We start from the raw sequence: 23,001 nt of genomic DNA, 5'->3' as shown, positions 1-23,001 counted from the left end.
AACACCGGAAACATGTTCCCATAATGTAATAAGGGAAGCCCACACGGTTTCCCGTCACAGCGCAGCCCTGCTACACACTGCTCACTAGGTTTTCATCCAGGAGAGGAGATCGTAAACTGGATTCCGAGAAGGATAACACGAGTTTCACGCTCAGCAGAGACAGAAACTAAGAAGATCCCATTTGTTTACCCCTGGAGAATTATTTTCCACCATCCGTTTATCGTTTTCCAATATTTTGAAGCACTAACTCCGCCATAATCACCCCACCACGCCCGGAGCTCTGCCACCAGGGTTTGTAAAGACTTGCTACACAAAAGTTGCTGCACAAAGTTACTTTCCTCATTTCTGGGGAGGAACAATGTAATGCAAAGCGCATGGGGAGTACCAGTACTTCCTTAAACTGTCTAAATCTAGTTATCAGCCAGAAGTGTTTCGGTTTTACGCAGTAATTAGATTTAATAACCTTTTACAGAGTATACGGGGCTTCTCCTTACTGTATTTTTACAAATGTGTCTCTACCTTGGAAGGTGAAGTGTTACCCAGGAATAATGACTCTGAGCTCTGTGGGAGCTTGCTGCCTCAGCCCGGAGGCTAAAGAAGCTCGCAGGATCAACGATGAGATTGAGAGGCAACTCCGGAGGGACAAAAAGGATTCCCGACGGGAATATAAACTCCTTCTGCTGGGTGAGAGACTCTGTACGCATCGGTGGTAGGCTAGAGTCAGGCGGAAGTATTCAGATATTTTGCAAGTTGTATTCATTCATCAAGTGAGTTCTAACAAAGTTTCTTAAGTATGCAACAGCAGGATAAGATCATAATGTTTTGCTTGAGTTTATTTATCCTTTAAATTAATTTATCTGGGTAATTTATATCACTTCATTCTTGAAGTAGTTTAGTGTGTAGATTTGCACAGTGCAAGAAGTTAAAATTGTTTTCGGTGTAAATACTTCAAAATGGCTTAAAAATACTTTCAATTCCTTAAAAAAAAAAAAAAAATCAAATCGAGCCTTTAAAAAACATGGATCTAACAACAACCTGTAACAGCTACTTTAATATGTTAATATGCCTGCTTGGTTTACTAGAAGTAGTTTAGATTTTAAACACTGAATATTGTACTTGGAGGTATTCAGATGCTTACCCAAGAAAAAGTCCAAAAAACAGGAGTAATAGATTATTAAAATTTCTAAAAATAAAACTACTTAAAAAAAATTTGCATGACTGATTTTACTATTTATTACAACACTAATGCTTCGATGTGTGAACTACATTTTAACCACATAAAAGAACGCTAGATATGTATATAGTGTCTCTCATTTTAATCTTATTTTTCCCAACCTAGGGGTTGAGGCATGTAAGAAAGTCAAAAGATATTTCTGGAAGAATATCTAACATTCAAATAAATACCATTTCTTACTTTTTTTTTTCTTTCTTTTTTTTTATTTCTTCTTTCTGTTTACTTACTAATACTGGATATATGTTATTCTTCAAGCCAAGGAGGACGAAGGGAGATGAGAATAAGCTACTAAGCTGTTAATAATGTAGTGCTGTAAAAGGGAAACCCTCCAAAAGGTACAACCCGGACTTGGGCAATTAAGGTGAATCCAGGATGACATAAGAGTGATTCCTGAAACCATTAACTTTTGCTTTCGAACTCATCTACACCCAGGTTGGTAGTGGAGTTGTGCTGAGGAATTGGGACTCACTAGGTTAAGTACTAACTTCAGCGCTCCATGATGCTTACAATGATAAATCTAACATGGTGACATTAAGTCGGAATAATAATAATATTAATAATAATAATAATAATAATAATAATAATAATAATAATGATGTAAACAAACTGACGCATTTATCACTTTACATCCAAATGAAAATGTGGTTAGGGAAGCAATTCAAGATGCAAATAATCCTGAAAGTGTTTAGATTTTGGCAGAAAGTCACCTAACAGCTACAAAGTTTTAGGTTTGAACCTGCTGCTGGTCAGCTGGGGTCTTTCTCAGTAAGGTTTGCATGTTTTCCTGATGCTTGTTTCTTCCAGCAGTATTAAGGAATTCATGTTTGGTTAATCTGTGATTATAAAATGAACATCATTGTGATGGTGAAGAGTTTTTAGTCCCAGAGTTGGCCCTGTGATGGACTAGCAACCTGTGTGCTGTGTGGCCTGGCTCTTGCCCAAAACCAGAATAAGAGCTTTAACCGTATCAATGGTAAAGTGGATACAGATGAGATTTTGGCCTTTATTCAATATGCCTACTTGTCTGCACTTGTGAAAGATTATTAGCTGAAGCCCAAATCCTGTTCCAATTAAAAGAACATATCCAGACAAGTACGATCTTGTCTGGATGTTGGTTCTCGTCTCTTGTCTTAAATACCAAGACACATGTACTCCACAACAGCAAGCCTTGCAGCCATGTAACAGCTTCGTCTGATGAGTCAGCGGTTTCACCAAATTCTTATGAAGGTCTTCATGTTGGTCACTGTAGTGTCTTTCTTTTGTAAGCACCGTTTTATGACAACATTAACATTTATCTTGCGTCCTTCGTCCTTTCTTGTTTATTTGCCTTACAAATGAATTTCTTTTTTAAAAATACCAGGTTTTCTCTTTACTCAGTAAGACATGCTCTCATGGTTATAACTTCTTCCTCACGTGACAACCAGACAACCTGATCAATCTTCCACCACAACAACATGTAGCAACCCGTGCAAATCAGTGAGTTCATCTCTTAGCTATATATTAAAGAGATGCATTGCCATAACATCTAAAACATGAAGCTGATATAGAATTGGGAAATCAGAATATCCAAGTTTCTTATGGGAAATTTCAACTGGAACATGCCTCCTGTTTGGAAAGTATCATGCCAACCCTGACCTTAAAATCCAACATGGCATGGTACACACACTTATCTGCGCTTCTGCCATTAAATCAGTCTCACACCTTAGTACCGTCCAGCCTGTTTTTGTGAAGATTACTCTGCTGTTGTCATTAATGCCAGATGCTGCATAATGCTTTCTTATCAACCGATATCAGAACTTTGTGCAAATTCAGCGGTTTTCCATTTTATTAACTAGAACTCTGTCAGCTTGGGTGAAGCATAATTTAATCACCGACTTCTGAGAAAACAGAATGTAACAGAAATGCCTTAAAATTCAGTAAAACCGCAACCCTTTAAAGGTGGGGTAAAAAAAAAGAGAAGAAAATCATAAAAATGCCATAAATAAATGACTAATTAAATAAAATATAACTATCTGATTCCATCTACGTGTGTAAATGTAATCACATTTGACTAAAAAAAAAAAAAAAAAGCTAAACTTGTTCAGCATTTATGTATTAAGTGAGAATCAATGAGTTTGGGATTAAACAAAAAAGTTCTAAAGTTTAAGAGATGGAAAATGTTGTGTACTTGTATTTGAATGTTGTATTAATTCATTTGTTTCTGGCCTGTTCTGTAAACCTTTTGTACTGTATGTGTGCAGTAATATTATGTATCTGTTGGTGATTAGGAACTGGTGAAAGTGGAAAGAGCACTTTCATTAAACAGATGAGGATCATCCATGGCTGTGGATACTCCGACGAGGACAAGCGAGGTTTCACCAGACTCGTCTACCAGAACATCTTCACTGCCATGCAGGCCATGATCCAGGCCATGAACTCATTACAGATCCCCTACAAGTATGAAAACAACAAGGTAGGCCAGACAGTTGTTTCTGTTTCTCTTCTATGCTGCATTGCTCAGACAAATTGAGTAAGAGGTTTTTACCACACACTGTCCCAGAGATGCATGTGCAAGGTTAACTTCCACTGCAGTGTGTATTACTGTGTACTTATGGTGGGTGAAGCACTTCTGGTAATTTGCAACACTGTTTAGTTTTTCAATCCAGCTGCTCGAGAGTTTTGTCTACTTAAGGAGGAGGTTGTCTTTTTGAAGTACACATAATGGTACACAGCCAGCTCGTAAAGACAGCAAATTCCTCATTAATCGTACAAGAATCTGCACCTGTCCCACCAATAGCAGGAGCTCATTAATCAGTCAAATTTGCTGGCACACACCCATATGTCACAGTAAAACAGTCAAAACTCCAGGTTCGGATAAAACCCAGATAAAGAGAGCTAAGTCTGAGTCAGCATGTCAGCTGAATTTATTTTTTTCTTTCTCCTGAGACAGTGCTCTGTAGAAGCTCATAAGATTGATGATGGTATTTTAACTCAGCATGCAGATATCAGTGTGGAATGACAATAACTTATTGGTCAGATAGATTAAGAAGCCAATGGCTGTGTTTTAAATTTCAGTGTAAAAATCTCTAGTAAATACATTGCATTGTGCATGTGCACTGCTCTCTGCTAGCAGTCATACACTGCAGTGTACCAAATGTATTTCCTGGCCAATAAAAGTCATGCACTCAAATTATTTGCTGGACCAGTTTAACTTTGATTACATCATACATTTTCTGTGGTATTGTTTCAGTGAGTTCAGCGTCAAAACATTTTTTGTGTTTTGCCATGAAAGCCAGTGTTGATTATGGAAAGGTTGGGCCACTGTGCAAAGTTCTCTTCAGCATATCCTGAAGATTTTGGATTCTGGTGGCCAATCTGCGAGTGAAAATGATGTCTGATGCTCCCTGAAACGCTGTTGAAATTTGAGCCTGATTAATCCTGGCATTGCCATAGTGGAACATGCCAGTGCAATCAGGGAAGAACAAAAATAGTTAATGGAAAAACCTGCTCGTTCAGTATATTCAGGTAGTCAGCTGACCTCATATTGCTGCACCTTGACATGACCAACTGAAGCAACTCTTATACTGGGTGAATATTCGATTCTGATTGGCTGGAAGGTGTCCATTTAAAATTGATAATGGACACCTATGAAAGAAGTTCCGGTCAAATAGACTTATTGTTGTAAGTTATTGCGCTGACTAAATGGTAGTTGGTAACCGTGGCAACAGAAACTCAGATGCCGGGCAGCAGACACCAGATCAGAGCAGCCTGCAGGCTTATTGAACGATGTAGGAAACTATCTGTGGACTTTGACTGTTTGAAACAAAATGCTGCATCATCCTCTGGACACACACAAACTGTAAGAGCTGCACCCGCCCTCTGAAATGACACTTTCTGTCACGTAACATAACGTTAAGCAATCATCTCCCTACTCTCCAATGATCTGGTCTAATATAACAACTGCAGCCGACCGATCTGCAGGTTCTGTGTCAGAGCCTGTTACCTTGGTAACAACGAAATAGTCCTCTCAGCTGCTTCTTGTGAAAAACTTACGATTTTACCAGTAAAAAACAACATTAACGCATTAATAATTTATTTAATATTTTTTTCTTTCTTAATGGACCATGGTATAAGCGGGATAATGCCCTCCGAGGTGGCCATTATCATAAATTAATGGATGAAGCGGAGGCATGAACCATTCGCAGAGGACGGTTCACGCCTCCGCGTCGTCCATTAATTTATGATAATGGCCACCTCGTCGGGCATTATCCCTTACGTAAATTGCTTAGTTAAATCAAGGTGGTGATTTAGTGGTGGTATATGTGTCCAATATTCAGGCCTTTGCCAAAATCTTCCGTCACCTCCCATTTATTTATGTTTTGGTTCCTAGGAGCTGACTTTGTAACATTTTAAAGTGGTCTTAAGATAGTTGTCAAGGCTCTCCAAGAAGCCGTTCTTAAAATCAGCAACAGCAGGTTTATGCAGTGATGAATCAAAAGTTTACAATTTTTTTTGGCAATGTTGGTCATTTGAGCAGTAGGAGACTTGGAAACAGGGACATCTTGTCAAAACTGATTTAATAATGACCATAGAACTATTTTGTTAACCCTACAAGACCATTTTTGTTAGCATGACAATGATACAAAGCATACTGGCAATGTAATGAAAGCACACCTGGATAGAGAAACATAGGATAGAACACTATCAGCCTTCCTAGAAGTCAGACTTCACCATCACTGATGCAGCGGGATTGCATTGGGATGAAAAAAAACAAAAGGCAGCCACTATCTAAAGAAGAGCATTGAAATATCCTTCAAGAAACCTGAAGAATATTTCCTAAAGACCCCTTGAATAAATTGCAAGAAAGTCCTCCTAAGAGGTTTTTGGTGGTGGATTTAAAAAAAAAGAGAGAGGTTGTTAAGATCTTTTTATGGATCGCTTTAAACGTGTCCCATAATTTCAGCAAAGTGAAGGGTGGAGCACTCAAACTACAAAGAAAGAGTTGTGTGCATAATACAGCGTTTTTTAGCAATAACATTCATGCAGGAAAAAGAAAACAACTTCTTGCTGCTTCTACATTGTGAGCAGATATATGACTTAACAAACAGCTCTGTCACAGTAATGGCTTCACGAGAATCAACAGTGTAATCAACCCATTTATAGTGTGTAAAGACACATTTCATAACGCTGGAATTTCCCACAGTATCCCAGCTTGTGAGTGATAGTATAATGAGGGGTTCAGATATTCTGCTTTGTCAGTGTAGAAGTGGAAGAAAATATGTAAACATCAAACACAGCTGCACATCAACAAAAATGTCTGCAGCAGCACAACTGAGAGAAAACAGACTAAAAAAGTGCACCCATAAATGTGCATGAAGCTGCTCCAAACTTAAAGGGTATTTGGCTGAACGATTGCACAGCATGTCTGCAGATGAGGGGTTTCAGTTTGCAAACCCAAACAGACATACCAAAAAAAAGGGAGTCACATCTATTAAATCTTTGTATTTGTTTCAGGACAAGTGTGGTTTCAGTGCTGTGTTGGTTGTGTGCCTCAGGCTCTGAATTACTTCCTGCTTGAGGAAACTCTTTAATGACATCGACTTCGCTGTTGTTTTTCTGCTGTCCAGGCCAACGCCATTATGGTCAGTAGGGTGGATGTGGAAAGAGTCACATCTTTATCAAATGCTTATGTTGATGCCTTGAAAAGCCTGTGGAACGACCTGGGGATTCAGGAATGTTACAGTCGAAAGAGGGAATACCAGCTCTCAGACTCAGCCAAATAGTGAGTGTAAACAGACTAATAACTCCTCAGACATTGTCAAATAGTTTATAGTGTTGCCAGTCGTCTCAGGACACTAAAGTTCAGTTTTTCCTTTTAAGGCTGTTGACAAAAGTTGAAAAGCTTCTATCTGTGAAAAAGTAAATCTTATTAAGCAGTTATATGTTGTTAACTCTGTATCTTCCTGTGGCATTAGCTACCTGAATGACTTGGACCGAATTGCTGATGCTGCTTATCTGCCAACCCAGCAAGACATCCTGAGGGTCAGGGTGCCTACAACTGGTATTATAGAGTACCCCTTTGACCTGGAAAGTGTGGTGTTCAGGTGAGTGTTTTCATTGCTATAATGGTTTCATTGTAGCAGGACAGATGGAGGACATGTCTGGTCAGAATGTCTCTAAATTTTGGGCTGTCGCAACATCAGACTTTGACTGATGGATTATGTTGGCCATAATAATTGATAAGAAATTACATTAATGGCAAATCACTTGCACTTACTAAATAAGTGGAGAGTATTTAACAATAACAGCACAAAATAGTTAATAGAGAATAATTTTAATAAGTACAAAATGCAGTCAGATTAATTTGTTTGGCTAGGTAATGCAGGCAAAAAGTGATGCCCTGGTATTTTCAGACAGAATGGCTGCATTGGCTGGTAATTTAGGTGAATATTTATTATTATAACACTTAATAGTACTACGGAAAACTTAAGTATTTGTATCCTACCTTATGTTATTCATGTCAGCAGTTACTATCTGTTTGCTTCTTTCCCACAATCTCTCCTTATATTCTGTATTTTATTGCAACTAAGCTCATTTCTTTCCTATTTCTACCATCAGAAAGCAGAAAGAGTCAGAAATGCTGACTAAAATAACTCCTATTAGTGCTACATGCTCACCAGATGTCACTTTTTACAACTGTGACAGCATCTGATAAGATCACATTTTGATCTTTGTTTTGATTTTACTTTAATGTAAAATTGCTTTGAGGATGTTAATGTGCAGCTAACAGACAGCTGCTCTGCTGGGTCAAGACAAGCGACAGCTCTCTTTAAAGGGATCTGTCCTGTGATTTGTTGCTGCATTTAATGGTAGTTTATTTGAAGTAATGCAAGGACTGAGTTGATAACAAGAGATCCCGTAAACCACTCGTATGTTGCTGCCAAACACTGATGTAATGACAGAATTTGTAAAATTCAAAAAATTGGAAAGTCAGTATTTGGACCAACTTTATTTGTCAACACAACTCGAAACCTGTTAGGGGAACTTTTCTGTAATTTCTTAAGTAGTTTTCAGGAATAGCTCACCACGCTCCTTGATGGAATTTTCCTCTTTGGATGTTGGCGTCCTTTTGTTGGTGTTTGTTAAGATAATCTGACACTGCTTCAGTAATGTTGATGGATTTATCCCTCAAAAGACCAGTTACACATGATTTTTAGATCAGTTCTGGTGACATTTGACATACCTCAGCCATTTCTCCCTCTTTCCCTTCCTTAAACATTGCTCCTTGACAGCAATCCTTCCATGGAGACTATTTTGTGACAGGCAGAAAATGAATTAACACTAGTTCATTCTTTGAGCTAGAAAGATCTATTGGTCATTGTTAAGTTGCATAAAACAGAAAAAAATCCCATTCCACTAAAATTATTGTCCTCAAGTAGAAGAACTTGATTGAATAGGAGTAAAAAAGCAAACAAAGCCGAAGTAAAACTTGTGACTCAAGATCACTTAAAAAGATTACATGCAAGCCTCTTGGAAGTCAAATATTAAAAGAAAAAGTGGTGACTCAAGATGTTTACATAGTACTCATAAAGTCTATTGACTGTTTTACGATTACCATTGTAGGTAAAATATATTTACAGACATGAGACATGTACAGTGGGTGTATTTGTCTATATAACAAGTTACATTGAGATAATTTTTTAAATATCAGTTGCACCTACAGTGAAATATTTGCAAACATTAAAGAAAGTTTTAATTAGTTTCTGCTAAATTCACTTATGTAATATAAAAATATGCTGTTTTTTTAAGTCCAAAGCTGTCCCTTAAAAAAAAAAAAAAAAAAAAAAAAGAAGTGGCTAACATCTGCTTTCCCTTTTACATTATTTTTTCATCTCTAATCATATATTTTGTTGCCTACATATACAATTCTAGTCTCCAGATGTATGCTTTGAATTGTCCTTCATTCACGGCTCACACCTGTGGCTGCAGGATGGTGGACGTGGGTGGCCAGCGTTCTGAGAGGAGGAAGTGGATCCACTGTTTTGAGAAAGTGACCTCGATCATGTTTTTGGTGGCACTTAGCGAGTATGATCAAGTCCTTGTTGAGTCTGACAGTGAGGTGAGTAACAGGCATCTGTGGGCCGTAAAACAAATCCATCTTTTCCTATGTATAGTACAATATCTTACTGTTCTGTGCATGGGATGAAGAAGAGGCTTACTTTGTGATACAAAAAGAAAAAAAAAATGTCAGTGAGGGACACAAAGCGGCATTGTTTCCTTTGTTTAAACCAAACGTAATAGGTGGAAATGATGACCCAGATTTCAGCAGTCCTGCTCTCTCTCTCTCTCTCTCTCTCTCTCTCTCTCTCTCTCTCTCTCTCTCTCTCTCTCTCTGTGGTCCCACTTAAAAGCCTCATCTGCACAATTCTTCATGGCAGTTCATGTTATTCACCTGCAGGAGGAGCTCTTTAGTTACTCTGTTAAGCAAAGGGCACCTCAGCAAGGCTTGATGAGATTACAGCCAATTGAATTTGCTCACACAGACAATCACTGCTGAAGAACTGCTGTCAGTGTCTTATTTAATATTTCTACTGATGTGCATGTGTTTTTCAAAGAATCGAATGGAGGAAAGCATGGCCTTGTTTAAGACAATCATAACCTACAAATGGTTCAAAGACTCCTCAATCATCTTGTTCCTCAACAAGATAGACCTGCTGGAGGAAAAAATCATGCACTCACATTTGGTCGACTACTTCCCTGAGTACAACGGTAAGAGAAAAATTTGACTGCAACACTAAAACAAAACTTGGTCTAACCAATGAATAGGCCCAGCAATGCCAGTATGCATTGAACTGATAATAAACTGACACTGTGCCATTTGAATTTGTCTGCAACTGCTGACAATGCTCCAGTAACTTCCATCTGCTGTTCTGGCCCTTTGTTTATATTTCCCAGGTCCCCAGCGGGACGTCCAAGCAGGAAAAGAATTCATCTTGGACATGTTTGTCAGTCTCAATCCAAACGAGGACAAAATTATCTACTCCCACTTCACGTGTGCCACAGACACGGACAACATTCGATTTGTCTTCCGCGCGGTGAAGCACCACATCTTGCAGGGCAACCTGGAGGACCACAACTTGGTTTAAAAATGCTGGTGTTGCCGCTGTAATTTAATCGGCTCTGTGCAGCTGGCAGTCAGGAAGGGCTCTGCAGTGGCTCAGTTTGCTGCTGCTCTACACTATAATCCAAAACAGGAAATTGAGAAGCTTCAGAGCTTGTCATCAAATGACCGTACTACTGATGCATTTCAAATTTTCGTGTTAGACTCTTTGAAAATGGATGTCTCTGGCTATTACGAAGTGTGACCTGCCAATTAAAGTGCTGCCTTGCCGAGGAGGCTAATATAGCACTCACTCTGAAATTATGGAGCGCTTTGTGGTCATTCTGAGCTGTAACAGTGTAAATGCACAGACGGATTAAGAGGGAGAAAAGTATTTTAGTGGCCTCACAGGCCTTTGAGGAATTGCGATGTGCTAGATCTCCCCTTCAGGGAAAGTGTGGAGTGAATGTTGACTAACTGCACTGCAGCACCTCGCATCACTAAACCAACTTAGTCTTATCTTTTAAAGTTAACAACTGTTTGAAATGCTTAGTTTTCATCTTAACTGAAAGGGAACAAATAATAATTAACACTAATGACATATATAGTGAAACACTCTACGATTTGTAGTATTGTTACTTTATGTCGAGATAATTGGATCCTTTCTTTAACCTTGTTTCACTTGTGGCTTAAAGAAACACTTTTTTGTGGCCATGTCATTAATACATTTTGACCCATTTCTTTAAAAGAAAAGTCATATTTAGTGTTTTCAACTCTTGACTCAAAGCTGTACAGTAGAATTACATACCCTCTCAGTTCAGGGACTTTACAATCTGATTTTTAAGCAGTTTTCTTAACTCAAAAATCATGTGCTAAAAGACCTCTAAGCTTATTTTTTATACATTGTGTATACATTACATGGTAGAGTAATCTGCTGTGGTTATTTGTCTTTTTTATTTGCATGAAGGCCAGTGCTAAATGGTCACCTGTTAAAGAGGAAGCTATTAAATATGGATCTCTAAGGGATTAAATCAGTGCATTCGTGCTTCTAAATTATGCTGATCAAGGGTATCACATGCACAAAGAAAAAAAGATAATGAAGGCAAAGCTGCCGTGCTAATGTTTGCACAACGCTTTTTCTCTTGTAAAATTAATTGCACTCTAATTTGTACTATTTAATTTATGGGTACTTTTAGTGTTGTTGCAGTATCTTAATGCTGTCTTAATGTTTTTAAATGTGATTGGATAAATAAATTGTTTGCTCGTTTTCTGCTCTGGTTCTCAGTCTTCGCTTGTGTTTACAAATGAGCTATAACACACTGATGGTTTGTCATTCAAGTGTTTGTCTTTGTTGCAGCAAACAGTTCAAGAAAATTGTTGAAACAAACTGGAGCAAGAAACTTTTGGAACCAACACTAATTTATAATTCCACCTATAATTCTTGAGCTATGAAAGATGAAAGTAATTGTTTTGTATATACTGTATCGGTGATGCAAATAACATCTTGGTGACAGTTAAGTACACCTGGGGCTCTAATAGTGTTTCTATTATCATATGATGTATTCAGGGTTTATTCAAAAAGCATAGAATCTGTAAAAATGATAGATTCATGCAGAGGGATAAATAAGAACATAATTATACTGATCAGCCACAATTTTAAAGCCCCTGACAAATGTAATCACAACTGCTGAATACTGCAATGCAACATTCTGCTGGGAATGTTACTTTGACACTTGCCACCTACATAAACAAAAATTTTTGTAAACCAATTACACCCCCCACACAGCAACAGAGCTCTTCTACATTATCAACCACCCACTGCATGACAGAGTCCTAAAAAACATGGAAAAGTGTCTGTGAGGTGTTCACCTCACTTCCAAACTCTTCACATACCAGTCTGATGGGATTTGATGGCATTAGTTGGAAGAAAACCTAATCTAAAAAGAACACAGCCCACAGGGACCAAAGGATTATTGTTTATGGTCTGAAAAGCAGACAGTCCAGGACCTCTTCAGATGTCCTTTGTCTTTGTCCTGGTCAGAGATCTTTATGCAACCTGAGAAAAAATTACTCTATTAAATGGGTGGCTATAAAGATAAATTACTTATATGTTTACTTATGAATACTAGCATCTATGCTTTTAATCTAAAATTTTTATTTTCTTTATATTTTTACATTTCATTTGTTTCTTTACCGTTTTAACTCCTAGAAGAACCACATCACCATCACTGCCATCATTTCAAGGCCTGGATGCAGAAATGATATATCCATACGAAATTTAAAATCTCTTCAAACTTGTCTTCACAATTTTACAGAAACTGCCAGCAATATTTAAGAATGGACCAAAACCTGTTAAAACACCAAAGTGTCATTTATTGGAATAGCCTTACATTTACATGCATTTTTGGGTGCTTATATCGGATGTTAGAAATCACATTAACGTCGCCACCTGTCAGCACAAATGAGACAAACATGGCTAGAGACCACCATGGAAAAGCAAAGATGGCAGAAGAGACTAAAAAGGGGCATCGTGGGCTTAGTAAAGAAGTTGCTAATACAGCTTGTGAGTGCATCACTGAATGAGCTGCAGTAGAAAGATAAAATCATGTCTGATATTAAACAAAATAATTTCACCTTAGTCGTACATAATACCCTGCCTAAACTGCCCTCATCTCTGCTACGGAAAAACAAGAATAAACTATTAACAATTATCTGGGTCTGTTTAATAACTAACTGCATAACTGTTGCAACTAATATTCACAGCAATGGACTGATAACACTTTCAAAGTATAAAACACATTCTGACATTCCAAAAAAATTGGGCACAGGTGAGATAATGCTGACTGCATTCTTCTTAAGGGAACGTCTGCTAGTGTGCAGAATATTTAATTCATGTTTAGTAGAAATATGTTAATTACAATATTAAGTGCATCTGAACTCATCCTCCTGTCTCAAATAGTCTGTGAAAATGGTTTGGCACAACAAACAGAGACAACCCTATTTGTTTTTTGAGAGGTGAACTAGAGGATTTGTCCAAGTCTTTAAGTATCCAATCAGGTTCTAAGAGGCCCAAAGCCTGGTTAGCCTGGTTAGTAAGTAAGCTGGGTAATTTGGACAAAAGAACAGCATAAATGAATTTTATAATGTTGATTGATGATGAGTAAGTCTAACACCAATGTTAGACTTACAACATTCCAATGAAGACAGCACACCCTATAGAAACAGGTTTGGGATGATTGTGTCACTGGCGCAGGGTTATTCAACTCCAGCCTGTGAGGGCCACTGTTCTGTAGGTTGTAGATGTCTCCTTGCCTCAACATACATAACTCAAATTAATGGGTCGTGTGCAGAACCTCACAAGATGTTGGATTCCTTTAATTTGAATCAGGGGTATTGTAGCATCTAAAACCTGCATTTCAGTGACCCTAGTGGGCCAGGGTTGAACAGTCCTGCACTAGGGTCATCTCACACCTAGTTTTAAATTCTTGAAAGTCTTAACCTGTGAATACAACTGTGGTATTTTGGCCTCTGTCAGTTGATTGAAATATAAGGCAAGTTCAGCAGGAGGATCAGCAATAACCCTTGTTTAACCTTATGAAAATGTGACTGATAATTTTGATAGCACTTGATCTTGGACTAAATTACTCTGAAATCACTGCTGTAGGTAGAAACACATTTTGTGGGCTACATTATGTTGCACCTGGCAGACCTCCAATTTGTTTTCCATCAAAGTGGCAGAGGAGTTTCAAATTCAGCTGCCCAAGAGAGTATGGAGCTGAAAGCAGATATATGACTTTGCCTTTGAGTCTGGGCCCGCCCCCTGCGCAGCAGGAATGTGAAATGCACCTGAACTAGATCCCGCAGGAGGAAGAATGACTGCAGAAAGTTGCCGACAAACCACCTGTTCCGGGAGGAGAGTTTCTCTGGCAGGTTGGAGCGAAAAAAAAAAAAGAAAAAAAGAAATCAAGATTCATTCATCTGTTAGGGTGAAATAATTTAACAAACGGCAGCTGGTGAACGTGAACAACAATGGACGAGTGTTGCTTGTCTCCTGATGAAGAGGATAGATTGAGGATACACAGAGAAATAGAAAGACAACTTCGCCGGGATAAAAGAGAGTCCCACCGGGAGCTCAAGCTGCTGCTTTTAGGTAAGAGTTCAGCAAACAAACTCCAAGTTTTTTTTTTTTTTACTCTTTAAATCTGGTTACAGTCGTTGGCTGTAGTGTGGAAATTTCTTTCTTTCTTTCTTTCTTTCTTTCTTTCTTTCTTTCTTTCTTTCTTTCTTTCTTTCTTTCTTTCTTTCTTTCTTTCTTTCTTTCTTTCTTCATATTACATTACAATAATAATTATTTAATTATTTGCAGTGTTTATATTACGATATTTTTTTTACCTTTCACGAGTGTTATAATACGCACCTATATGTGTAAAAACCATATTAAAATCATTATTATTATCAGTAGTTATCAGCTATGAGTAGTATTAACAAAACAAAACAAACACACACACACACAAAAAAGTGACAATAAATGGACCTGCCATTCATTGTCACAAAAGATGACTTTAATTGCTTACTGAATTCTTAAAAGACTGTATTTGAAAGGTTATCAAACCCCTTTTTTTATTATTACAAAAAAATACCTGTGTGTTTCTTTGCTTACACACTAGCTTATAGCATTATGAATGCTGGCCTGCAAACTTTAGGAAATACAAGTGAAGTTCATGAAAAGCCACTTCTGCACATAAACCATGTGGACTAATGAAACTGTGAAGTATCTGCCAATATTATTACACTTAACTCTAAAGGGAACCTGAATATATTTCTCCAATTTAGGGTAATGGACTCAAATACTGTTCACCATCACCATCATCTGGACAGCATTTATGCTTGTACCAAAGTTTGTGGTTACTCATACAATAGGACCCTAAATACACCCAGAAATTTCAGTCTGATGCAAAAACTACCTTGAAAAAAAAAATAGATTGTCAATGAAAATATCACTAAAGTTTGTTCGATGTGAGTGTTATGCTTGAAAGAAACACAGGAATCATTCAGTGAATATTTCTGTCATCCTGAATCTACGTGTCACTGAGCTGGAATAGATTTGTTAAACAGGTAAACCCAGCAAATAACAGATTACAAGACTTTGGTATTTGTTTTTTGCTGTAGTGTTCCCTTAACACACAGGCAGATCAGCCTTTGCATTCCTCACACAGCTGAAACCCTGATAAGTCCGCTTGATAGGCTTGTTTCCTTGTTAAAATAAAACTAGAATGAACTGCTGCATGTTTTCATACTATAAGACTAGACACTTGGGAATAAAGTGTACTGAGGCTGTGCATACTATTTAGTGACTAGATTTTACTTCTGAGATAATTCCTTAATGTCAAGTTGCTTTTGGAGCAATATGATAGATACTCCTTTTTGAAAGCTAATGTTTTGTCCAGCTTTTTAAAAAGAGAATGACAAGATTAGGTCAGCTATGTTGATGAGTGAATGTCTCATAAAATGATATAAGGCCTGTTTTTATTCTAGATCTATCAGAACAGGCCACTTAGAATAGCTTGACTGGTGGTTGTGTTGGAAACAATGTATTCTACCTGAGGGAGTTTATTTATCTTAAAGGTCAGATTTACTTCAAAGTTGAGCTTGAGTTGTTTGGAGAACAATATCACCCTGTTAAGGTCAGAGTAATGGTTAACATTTTTAGGCATTTTAGGTATTTAGCTGACACTTTTATCGAGAACAATTTACAACAAGAGGCAGGAAGCACCACTTAGTTTCAAGGACATGACTGTTGAAAAAAACTAAACAAAACATTGAATTCCTTGAATGCAGCACCAACTTTCAATGTTAATTGTTAGAGGACAAAAAGGAACCAGTTACATATTTAATTCATACTCTATTGTTTTTTACTAATGAGGTGAATCAAATGAATGATTGGAAGAATTAAAATCGTATAAACAAACCATCACACACACGTCTTTGGCTTGAGAAACTATTGTGACGTGTGAATCTCAACTTCTGAGAACATTCTTATTCTCTAAAGGCTTCAGTTTTGTTTTTGTTTTTTTTGTTTTTGCTGCCAAAATCCATTTAAGTTGCTGCTAATTGATGTTGATTTTATTTTCATTTTTTCCCCTATGTGTATGCCACAAATGTCCTATTTCTGCCATTACTTTGATCTTATTCCACTTTTCATCTTTTGTTCTCATTCATCTCAACCACCTAGGGACTGGTGAAAGTGGGAAGAGCACCTTTATCAAACAGATGAGGATCATCCATGGCACGGGATACAGTGATGCTGACAAGAAAGGCTTCACGCGGGTGGTGTTTCAGAACATCGTGACAGCCATCCAGGCGCTGATCAGTGCCATGAGCACTCTACAAATTGACTATGTTGACGACCAGAACATTGTGAGAAGATGTACACACTTTCCTAAAAGACCACACTGATGTCTTAATTTCTTGTATTGCTTTTGATAAGGCTCAGAGGGTCGGTACAATGTAATAAAACTCAACAAGAGTCTGCAGCCTTTGCTAGCGGCTCTGTGAGGCTGCACTTAGACACAGCAGAGATTCAAACTAATGCTTGCATCAGCATGTGGACATCCTCATGGTGATATTTTTTTTTCTCTTTAGGAACTAATGTCACATCCTGTTTTGATAATTACCCCAAAACAATCCTGCAGATACTGTTATCTCAGAGGACTCAGTGGCGTATTACAGAGTGAAAACAGGTTTTTGCTCCCTTCAGCAGCACAGCTGGAAAGAAAAACTCCAATTTGAAAAGAACCTCCAACCGAGTTAGACTCAAGGTGGTGGGCCATCTGCCTCAACTAGGTGGGGTGAAAGGAAACAGACAGAATCAGCACTGATGAACAATAAACAATGAGCAAGTTGGTAGCAACAGCCAAAGGTACCTGCAGAGGGAGAGAGGTGTGTGCATCTCCAGCACTAAGGAAATTCAGTGCTGCCAGTGGCCTTTTTAATGCTTACTGGCCAACCATTAAACTGCTGCCGCTGGTGTTTTCCAGCAAAGCTCATCTAATGAGGACCCTGCCTCTATTTACTGCTACCTTCCTCTTCTTCCAGCCAATGCCTCTGACAAATCTTTTAACATTATTTTCAAAGAATTGACTAAAGTGAAAATGCTGACAACAGGCCACATCTTGTCAGGGAGCCGAGGGCGAGCCTAAGCCATCTAGCATCAGAGGTAAAAGGACTTGTGGGTGCTTATTAACTGACGCTGGGTCATCAGGCTACTGCTTATGTTGAGCGCTGCCTTTACAGAGCTGCAACAAAAAGAATGTCATGCTATGCAGCTAAATATTGTAGAGAGATTTTGATTTTATGAATTAATCATTGGAAACATAATCATTAAAATAAACATTTAATTCATAGCTGTACTGATGGAGTTTGTTATCATGAAACCAAATATTTACTGAATTCTCATGCACTTGCACCAACACAGTCCTATCTTTCTTGCAAAATATAAAGGATTGCTAATATTTAACTAGCTGAAATTCAGTAGAGTAGCGCTTCCTCGTTCATGTCAAACTGAACAATTCACACCCTCTGTAGTAGCCAAAGGATATTCTTTCTTTTTATTGCACGTTAACTTGTTGAGGCTACCTTCCTGTGTTCATGTGGAACATTGGTTTTACTTGTCCTCTGGAACACTATATGCAATATGCAGGTGACTGATAGAAAGAAATTAAACTGGAAATCCAACATCTTGAAGCAGGACCTGCCCCACTGTCTCTAAGTCCTGTATAATTTTAGTTTACTGGTGTACTTCCTAGTGGAGTCATCCAACAATTGCACTTACATACAGGATGAGTCATCATCACTTTTCAGTCCTTAAGCAGAATATTAGAAACTCCAAAGAATTATTAAGAATATGTCATTGTTGGGCCAGATACTGATGAATTGGGGGTTTACAGTGTAATTAACATGATTTTAGAAATACTTAAACTAGAAATGTGAAAGATTACCAAAGTTAAAATAGTTTAACTTCTGAGGTGCAGGTATTTGTGTATTTAGAGTTCAACCCTTTAACAGCCGTTTGGTAAAAAAAAATAAAAAATCTAGTGACTATAATGAATTTTATAAAAAAAAATAGTGTAAATAAATCTGTCTGAGTGATCTCTACCACTTGGTTTGAGTACATTACTCCAAAAGCAAGTGTTTATCTCATTTACTGTTTCAAATTTTGACCATTTAACAATTGTGAATTGGCTATATTAACTGTCATCTCAACCATTTGTTAAAAAAATAAAAAAAGATAATGACATCAGACAGTATAAATATATTCACAAATATGATGATTTATACCCGGTTACACTGTCAGCTTGCCTAAAAGTGATAAATATTTCCACAAAAATCATCTCTTCAGGAAAGTGCACATTTTTCCTCCAGGAAATGAAAGCTCGATTTAGGTTGAGTGCCTTGTGGCTGTTTTTTTTGTGTCAGAGCCATGCAGAGAAGCTGAGCCAAGTGGATTCAACCCAGGTGTCTACTTTGGAGTCCTGGCAGGTGGACGCCATTAAGAGAGTGTGGAATGACCACGGTATTCAAAAATGCTACGACCGTAGAAGGGAGTACCAGTTGTCGGACTCTGCCAAATAGTAAGTCCTTTATGTATTTCATATTAGATATTTTCACAATGCTTTATCTTGAGTTCATAAACTCAGTTTAACAGAGTGAGATATATGCTAATAAACCTAAAAAAAACAAGTTGTTCCAATTTCTGTAAGATGTCTCCCTTTATCTGGTTAGATTTGTCAGGATAGTAAACTGGATGCATTGCTTAACCTTTCAGTTACCTCACTGACATGGACAGGATCGCAGACCCAGCGTACATTCCCACCCTGCAGGACATCTTGAGGGTCAGGGTTGCCACTACAGGCATCATAGAGTACCCATTTGACCTGTCAAAAGTTCTCTTCAGGTACAGTACGACACCTGACTATCTGGTCAGAACAAATGTAAAGCTATTTTAAAGCTAAAGCAGTGTATAGAGTAGAATAGTCTGCATGTGCTTGCAACCATTTAGTAGTCATTAATTGCTGATTGCCATGTTAGATGCCAAAAATGATAATTTAAGCTAATTCTAAATTGAAAGTTTTCTGTAATGCATATTAAACTGTATCACTCATGTGTCTCAAGGATGGTGGATGTGGGTGGCCAGCGCTCAGAAAGGAAGAAATGGATACACTGTTTTGAGAACGTCACCTCCATCATCTTCCTGGCGGCTCTCAGCGAGTTCGATCAAGTCCTTTATGAGAGTGAAAACGATGTATGTTAATGTAGCAATGCAGTCACTCTCAGTAACTCTTCCTGTATCTGTTCTCCTGCTTTAAAAAGGGGTGATATGTTGTCTTTAGCTAAACTTTTCCCATTTGCTTTTTCAGAACCGACTGGTTGAGAGCCTCGCTTTGTTTAAGACCATCATGTCATGCCAGTGGTTTCAAGAGTCCTCCACCATCATCTTTCTGAACAAAACAGACCTGCTAGAGGAGAAAATCACAAAGTCGCATTTGGCAACCTACTTCCCAGAATACACAGGTAAAGCCTGCTCTCTTTTCACAAAATATGTTTTATTCTTTGAGTTTCTTTTTTTTTTATTACCTTACTTGTTTGAGTCAAATTTAAAGGACTCTTGAAGTTATTGTAAAGTTTATGTCTTTGTGTTTTGAGTATTGGTTTGACAATACAAGTGATTTGAAGAAAACTTCTAAAGAAACTACCATTTAGGTTTTGATTTGAATATTTTATGTTGACAGTATTGTAAGCTTTTGATATCACATTTGACTGAAACTAATCAGCTTGACTTAGAGATACGTAATGGTCTCCAGGGTGGCTGGAGTTTGAGTAACACAGGAGCACAAAGGACACATCTAATAGATAGATAGATAGATAAATAAACTAAAAAAAAACTAAAACAAAAAAAAGGCCGTAAGATGCTGAAAGGTATTAGTTCGAGGACATTAAGCTCAACAAGAAACAATCCATAGACACGACAGAAACTACAGGAAAGTTGAAACCTGGTAGTATATACCATCTACAGAACAATGAACAACCGAAACATGTGACGTGAAAGAAAAGCAGGAAGCAAAACTAAACAAGATGCACAGGGGATACAAGTTCTACAGATAAAACCAGGAAGTAAAACTTCAAGGTTCAGGAAAAAACAGAACAAAATTAATCATTAATGAGGGTAACTGAAATATAGAACAAAAAAAAGGCAAAGGCCAAACAAACAGAAAAGGAATCTAAGAAAAGCAATCAGTGCCACTAACAATGCGAGAAGATCTAAACATGCTCTATATTAGGGACTAAAGATCAAAAAGTGTATAATAAAAATTCAACTCGCAAATTGCTGTTTTTCAATCTCACAGAATACATTTTTTTTATTTTTTTTAATAATAAAATGAGGCTTATCTTCCTTCATTTGGTCATTTTTCTTAACATTTCTTCAAAGTTCTACCAGTTTAAAGCAGCCTCTCACTAATTTGAACCAACTTCGCTCCCATAGGACCTCAAGCTGATGCTGAGTCAGCGAAGAAATTCATCCTGAGAATGTACGTGGATCGGCACAGCGGGCGCCATAAACCTCTCTACTCACACTACACCTGCGCCACAGACACGGAGAACATCCGCGTTGTCTTCAAAGCAGTCAGAGATACACTCCTCAGAGATAACCTCGAAAGGTTCAACCTCGAATAAGCCTGCACAGAATAATTATCTCACCCTCAGTAACACAAATACTGGTTAGAATCCAATGTTGTAACAGCTTTAAAGACAATTTGTCAGTTAAATGATGTTCAGAAACATCAAAGTGAGAAAGTCAGACAGCACAGCCAGGTAAGACACATTTACCTCAACTATATCAGACAGTAAGTGTCATTTAATTGCAAATTAGGTGATCATAAATTATTAGTAGACATGCTTCCTTTTGCTACTAAGGAAAAATGGACATCTGCATTGTTAGTTTTGTAAATGCTGACTGTTTTTGTATGACAGTACTGTTTAAATCAGCAGGCGGCATCAGACTGGTAGAGGAACTATCTAGAAAAAATGTGACTCAGCCTGCTTTGCAGCTCCTTGAGGAGGAAGTAAAAAAAACACCCCGTCAGCAACTACAATTCCTTTTTTTTCTCTTTTGTTAAAGTAATTATTACTATTATTAAAATATCAAAGGATATCAACGGGGATTTACACATCTGCATTTTTAGAAAATCTACAGATTGCAACACAATTCTTAGAGCTGATAGTTTTCATCCTCCTTGACTAGTAAATAACATTCCTTTTGGTAAGTTTAAGAGGCTGAAACATATATGTGATACAGAAGAAAAGTTTGAGAGAAATGCACAAGACATGAGTCAGAAATTTAAGACAAGATGATATCAACAAAAAACTGCTCAAAGCATATAATAAAGCAAACAGTTGTTGGTTCCTAAACAGAAAGATTGACCAAATTCTAAATATATTTTGTGACACAGTATAGCAATGAAGCAAATCAAATTAAACAAATTGCCCCAAAAAATTGGGACATATTGAAAAGTGATAGTGTTCTTCAGGAAGCTCCCCCACATATTCACTGATGATTGGTTTTAAAAAAGCTCCAACCTTAAACGATCAACTTGTTAAACGTCATCTCATCCTCGACAGGACAAAAATCTTGGCTTTCAACCAAAAAAGGTAACCACAAGTGTAACCACTGCAGTAACATAAGTGTCAACTACTTCACCAATGTTTCATCTGGTCGTAAGTTTGACATAAAATCATTTATTAATTGCAATTCCTCATATGTATTCTATAGACTCGAAAGTGCTTGTGGTTGTTTTTATATTAGGAGAACAAAGTGCAAACTGAAGGCAAGATTGGCTGAACATAATAAGAACTGGCAACCCCCAATATCTTATGGCTGTTTATTATAAATATGCTAATCATAGCAGTTGTAATTCATTGAAGATATCAGGTATAGAGCATACTGAAAACTCAGTCAGAGGTGGAGACAGGCTCAAAAAGACTCTACCAAAGAGAGTCCTTTTGGATCTATACATTGAAAGCTGCACATTACCCAGGTTTAAATGGAGACCTAGATTTTTCTTCCTTTTTGTAATGGTTTTGCTGTTTAACTAATAGCTCTGTGGTGTCTTAGAAAAAAGAAAAAATATCTCTGTCTACTTTTAAGAAGATACACTTGTTGATATGTATGTCTACATATATGTTTCTTACATCTTGTTTAATTATGCAGTGAAAAATTGTGACTACCTACCTGCCCACACAGAGCGGCTGTCTTTGATTGTCTATTTAAACATGAACTGAGCTGCCTGACAAACATTTTGCCATTTGCCCTGACAAAGGCCTTTTAGGCTGAAACGATTTGGCATGGCCATGTTTTTATTAGACTAGCCATGATACAATAAAGGCTTTTTATTCATCATTTTCCTGAGTGCCTCAGTTATCTTTCTATGAGTGATTATTCATATTTTTCTAATATTTTACTTTTCTAATTATCTTTATTCCACTGGCTTTGACCAAATAAAAAACACGTCATTTAATCTGAATGCTGGTGTACTTTATTGTTCCTTATTTGAGCTATTTTTTTCATTTAAAATATACATGCATGTCTGTGTATGTAAGACTAAGGTTTAATTTAGACCGTGCATTATTCACT

At 37.5% G+C, this 23,001-nt stretch overlaps 2 protein-coding genes across 2 annotated transcripts; both read left to right on the top strand.

Annotated features, from left to right (window-relative positions):
- LOC121629527 (guanine nucleotide-binding protein G(q) subunit alpha-like) lies at positions 1-11,580 on the top strand. The gene is made up of 8 exons (XM_041969150.1): positions 1-291; positions 528-684; positions 3,502-3,686; positions 6,841-6,995; positions 7,189-7,317; positions 9,203-9,332; positions 9,829-9,982; positions 10,169-11,580. Exons 2-8 carry the CDS (start codon positions 549-551, stop codon positions 10,357-10,359), a joined length of 1,080 nt encoding a protein of 359 aa, XP_041825084.1. The 5' UTR covers positions 1-291; positions 528-548; the 3' UTR covers positions 10,360-11,580.
- A 2,596-nt stretch (positions 11,581-14,176) lies between these two features.
- On the top strand, positions 14,177-22,767 carry LOC121629528 (guanine nucleotide-binding protein G(q) subunit alpha-like). The gene is made up of 7 exons (XM_041969151.1): positions 14,177-14,463; positions 16,546-16,730; positions 18,789-18,943; positions 19,138-19,266; positions 19,485-19,614; positions 19,730-19,883; positions 20,854-22,767. Exons 1-7 carry the CDS (start codon positions 14,343-14,345, stop codon positions 21,042-21,044), a joined length of 1,065 nt encoding a protein of 354 aa, XP_041825085.1. The 5' UTR covers positions 14,177-14,342; the 3' UTR covers positions 21,045-22,767.
- The last annotated feature ends 234 nt before the right edge of the window (positions 22,768-23,001 follow it).

This window comes from Melanotaenia boesemani, chromosome 19, assembly GCF_017639745.1.
Source record: "Melanotaenia boesemani isolate fMelBoe1 chromosome 19, fMelBoe1.pri, whole genome shotgun sequence".
Taxonomy (NCBI): domain Eukaryota; kingdom Metazoa; phylum Chordata; class Actinopteri; order Atheriniformes; family Melanotaeniidae; genus Melanotaenia; species Melanotaenia boesemani.
This window is presented reverse-complemented; position numbering and strand designations above follow the sequence as displayed.

What these genes read in the sequence shown, in the direction of transcription:
- LOC121629527 (XM_041969150.1), top strand. Translation starts at nt 549, where the DNA reads ATGACTCTGAGCTCTGTGGGAGCTTGCTGCCTCAGCCCGGAGGCTAAA. An exon ending in ACAAGTATGAAAACAACAAG is followed by an intron (nt 3,687 to 6,840) that starts GTAGGCCAGACA and finishes TCTGCTGTCCAG; the next exon opens with GCCAACGCCATTATGGTCAG. An exon ending in CTGGAAAGTGTGGTGTTCAG is followed by an intron (nt 7,318 to 9,202) that starts GTGAGTGTTTTC and finishes CTGTGGCTGCAG; the next exon opens with GATGGTGGACGTGGGTGGCC.
- LOC121629528 (XM_041969151.1), top strand. Translation starts at nt 14,343, where the DNA reads ATGGACGAGTGTTGCTTGTCTCCTGATGAAGAGGATAGATTGAGGATA. An exon ending in CTGTCAAAAGTTCTCTTCAG is followed by an intron (nt 19,267 to 19,484) that starts GTACAGTACGAC and finishes ATGTGTCTCAAG; the next exon opens with GATGGTGGATGTGGGTGGCC. An exon ending in TTTATGAGAGTGAAAACGAT is followed by an intron (nt 19,615 to 19,729) that starts GTATGTTAATGT and finishes TTGCTTTTTCAG; the next exon opens with AACCGACTGGTTGAGAGCCT.